The 4,191-nt window shown below is 44.0% G+C and overlaps 1 protein-coding gene across 1 annotated transcript; it reads right to left on the bottom strand.

Annotated features, from left to right (window-relative positions):
• Positions 1–214: 214 nt before the first annotated feature.
• On the bottom strand, positions 215–1,853 carry LOC117591602 (bromodomain-containing protein 3-like). Its single transcript, XM_034284915.1, has 2 exons — positions 1,716–1,853; positions 215–1,582 (listed from the first exon to the last, which is right to left on the bottom strand). The coding sequence occupies exon 2, from the start codon at positions 1,577–1,579 to the stop codon at positions 233–235; it is 1,347 nt and encodes a 448-aa protein (XP_034140806.1). The 5' UTR covers positions 1,580–1,582; positions 1,716–1,853; the 3' UTR covers positions 215–232.
• Positions 1,854–4,191: the final 2,338 nt, after the last annotated feature.

The following is a 4,191-nucleotide window of genomic DNA, read 5'->3' as shown; positions in this document are numbered from 1 at the left end:
ACATTCACTTTGTGCAAAAATTGTGCACACCCTATTTACTCTTCGAGTACCGGGCATAAAAACAATCCAGCAAGTGGATCAGTTGGTCAGGCGGCCAGAGGCCCCGGAATCCCTGTCGCAACCCTATCGATAGAAAGCATGCAGTGAGTACTTCTCGCCTTGTGTTATTTATTCAAATTTCTGTTACAAACCAATAGGAATGATTTCTGTTTGCTTTCTTGGATAATTCAAGTTATTTAAGGAGTTCCTCTTTTTGAGATGGTGTCATGGCGTCCAATTTCAAACGAACCGCTTCGTGAGCCGTCGCCTTTACGTGAGCCATGCGTCCTTCATAATCAGGTATAATTTCCACGACCTTTTCGAAGGTCCTCTGTGTCGCTGTGCGGATCGATGGGCATTCGGTGAAGCAGGACATTGCGTTCTGCAGCATTCGGTGTAACTTAGTCAGAAACCAGTCCCAGCCCTTAAACTGCTCGCCCGCCAGCATCTTCTCCAGTATGTCCCAATCCAGAGGCTCATCATGGAAGTCATTATCTAGATTTTCTCCATAATGCATCCAGATCGACGAGATGTTGAATGGCCAAGAGTTCGCACAACAACGTAGAGCCTTGATCAGGGTCTGGCTGTATGTGCGCTCGATCTTCAGATTTAAAGGCATCAGGATAGCCGTTATGCTGAGTCGATCAAGGACTGGTTCGACTGGGAGTGGGTCGATTTTCACTTGAGTTCCATAGTTGTTAAGAAGGTTTGGGGGTCGCTGAAGCTCTGGAAATTCGTGCGAGATAACAGCATTTTTATCGGCGTCAGCTCGGGTCAGACTTCGCGACCCTGGAGGTCGGCCACGACCACGACGGGCCGGTGTCACGGGCGTGAACTGTTTGCCATGGTGCCGATTCGGATGTAGATTGGGAACGGCCTCAAATGAAGGCAGTGGATCGTCTGCCTTTGGCTGATTTCCATTCTTGATTTCCACCTTGGTATTCATTGGAATGACAGCCTTTTCCTGGCGCGGGGTCTTCGGCAATGGAGAGGTTTTTGAAATGGCTGCCTTCCGCGGACGCCTGGTCTTGGCCTCAGCCCTACACTCATTGTGCAATTCCTGCTGCATTTTCGCCATGCGCAGCCAAAAGCACTCGCACAGGTTGACAGCAGCTTTAAACACGGGCGAGTCCGGACTGTTGTAGACTCTGCAGTTTTCGAAAATCAATAGAATGTCTTCCAGGACGTCTGCACCGCCCCAGTAGTATGTGTACTCAAATCTTTTCTTGATTGTGTTCAAGTCCATGGGGTTTGCGATTTTTTCGTGGTAGTCCCTGATCTTCAGCTTCACAGCATCGACAGGTTGGCGAAAGTGCAGCGAGGAAGGGTTGCGCGACAACGCATTCACAGCGGTTCTCAGTTTTAACAAGAAATTGGTTACCCTTCCCTTACGATTGGGTGGCGGCATCACCGGGGGCTGCACAATTCCATTTACCGGCTGCACTCTGGGCTCGCACCGTGGCGGCCGCTGCTCCCCTGGGTGCCGGTTTTCGAGCACGCTTAAAGCTTTCTCAAAGTCCTCACGACGCCCATCATCCATTGTCTGAGAATAGAGATTTCAATTAGATTTTGGACCGCCCAAATGGCTGTGGCAAGTGCCACAGGTAGACTGTTCGTAGACTGTTCGAATTGCCACATTCTATCAACCGAAAAACTTAATTGTAGAGCGTACTTACATTCCTTTTCTTCTCGCTGGTGGTTTAATTAAACCTTTTATTCAGATGCTTTTTTTTGACAAGCATCTGAAAAGTGTTAGGGATGGCTGATAAAAAAGTAAGCACATCGATACACGCATTGTGTGCTATCGATATTCAGTGTTGAGCAATGCCAATAATATGGCAAATGAAAATGGGCTCACTCGATATATCAGCCATCGATATGAGCCAAAAGCAATGGATCGGGCAAAACCATTTAAGGCATTTTATATACTTTCCAGGATATTTTGATCACGAAATTTGGTTCATTGTATATTTACGGTATATCGGTATGGTATAATGGTATATTTAATGAATTTCATTGGCCTATTAAATTACATTTTTGAAGTACCTGCGAACGAATTGGAACGCTACTTGCTGATTGATCTTAAGATCAATCTTTAGATCTTTAGAGGATCTAACTGATGGGCGAACAAGAGAGTGAGTGTCAGAGAGGAGTCAGAGATGTGTCTGAATTATAATGTCCTTTTATTCTGCTACTCTTCTGCTACTACTACTATTCTGCCACACCTTTCCAATGGTCCAGTCATCCGTCACCTCCGCACGGGCGAAGTTTGTGGCAGCCATCGATATGCGGACCTTGTGGGCAAAGTTGGCTGCAGAGTTTGAGTCCTGTTCGGTGGCAATGATGGAAGACCAAATATGACCAATAGATGAGGTCTATGAGCAGTGCAGAAATAATAGAGATAGACTGTTAGATCGCATCTTTGTCAGCAATGCCTCTCGTACAACGGTTTTAAGAGGCAATCCGATATATTTTCCCCAAGATTCGCATCATCCCACTTTATCTATATTTTTGGAGGTCTCTATTACTAACACCATTTTACCTCCAAAAAGTCGTATAAAGTGTTTTCGCAAAGCTAATTTTATTGACCTTTGTCTACATCTCTCGCAAGTTGATTGGTCCTTTCTTTAGTCCTCATAACATATAGAGCCTACTGTCAATATGTTTTACGAAACATTATACTCTGCCCTCGATACCCACGTCCCTGAAGTCACGCATAAACAAAGGAGATTCGGAGGCACGATTTCCAAGTATCTGTCTTACCTAAAAAATAACGAGAAGGGACGTGTGAGATGCTTCTTACGCGTCACAACTTTTATACCCGGCACTCCGTAATAATTGTGCACCTTAGCGGTGTTTTGTCAAATTTAACATATTTTCTTCATCTGTCATATACATCTACAACACTACTCAGACCAACACGCTCCGTTAGCTCGCCGCCCTCCCTACACACAAAAAAAAACAAATATAAGCTGCGGGACCGGGTGGGTTAAAAGTCGGAAGAGGCAGGGGCCAAGTGAAGCAGAAGCAGAGTGTGAATGAGAGAATGTAAAAATAACAACAAAAGATGCGGGACTGGGTGGGTTTAGCCACTGCAAATTAATATCTTTATTGTGGCTATAATAATGATCCATTCGGAACCCAATTTGGTGATCTGATAGATATGGCCATTCCCTACGGAATAGCGTTTTTAGTTTTTTTTATCTTAAAAATTGTAGATTTGGGAGGTTTTCGCCCTTTTGCGGGGACGGAAGAGGGCGTGGTAAATTTTTGAAGTACACTTGTAACAGTGTGAGCATACAGAAGTTTTTATGGTTTCTGAGATCCAGGCGCTTAACAAGACGGACAGACGGACGGACAGACAGACATGGCTCAGTCGACTCGTCTATTGTTGCTGATGTTCTTATATATATGAAATACCCCAGCCTTTGCAAAGGAAGACACACAATGTATGTAAGTGAAACACGTGTTTATGTTATATGGGATAAATGAGAAGCTCATGGCCCATATGTTTTACTCGGCTCTTCTTGGTCTGTCTTTGCACAATATTCTTACTTTCGCTCTCAATTTCTTACGGTCAATACGAAATGTTATAACGTATATCTTTCCCAATGTGGCACAAATTTCCGTAATAATCGCAAAAAATTATTTTCGTTCGTCAACTCAAAACGCAAGTCTAACGCGTTCCCTTCTTCCCTTCACTCACAGTCTAAAACAGAAACTTCAGATCAAGGAATTCAAATTTATTTTCCACCTTCTTTCAATCGAAGTATTCCTTGGATACTTATGACTCCTCCACCCCTTATCCATACTATCTACCTCATGTTAAAAACGTGTTTCTTCCCTTCCTTGAAGAAAGTGCTGTCTTCGAATGGCTTTCATCAATTGACATCTGTTTCTCTGCGGGTCCAGATAAAGTTCCGAGCTGTATTTTAAAATGTTGCGCTAAAGCCCTATCTCATCCTTTGACCTTCTTATTTAATTTATCCCTGGCCTTGACCTTGATGAATTAAGCATTTGGTGTTCGAATAACCTACTTTTCTTGAACCATTCCAAGTGCAAACTTATGACTTTTTACCGCCGTGCCCCACATTTTGTCTCCTATTCTCTAGGACACCATGCTCTGGATCGAATCTCCACATCAAATGACTT

This window comes from Drosophila guanche, unplaced genomic scaffold, assembly GCF_900245975.1.
Source record: "Drosophila guanche unplaced genomic scaffold, DGUA_6, whole genome shotgun sequence".
NCBI lineage: Eukaryota > Metazoa > Arthropoda > Insecta > Diptera > Drosophilidae > Drosophila > Drosophila guanche.
The sequence above is the reverse complement of the archived record's forward strand: the minus strand, read 5'-3'. Positions and strand labels throughout refer to the sequence as shown.

Excerpts from the sequence above, each read along its gene's own strand:
- LOC117591602 (XM_034284915.1), bottom strand. The coding sequence starts at position 1,579 with ATGGATGATGGGCGTCGTGAGGACTTTGAGAAAGCTTTAAGCGTGCTC.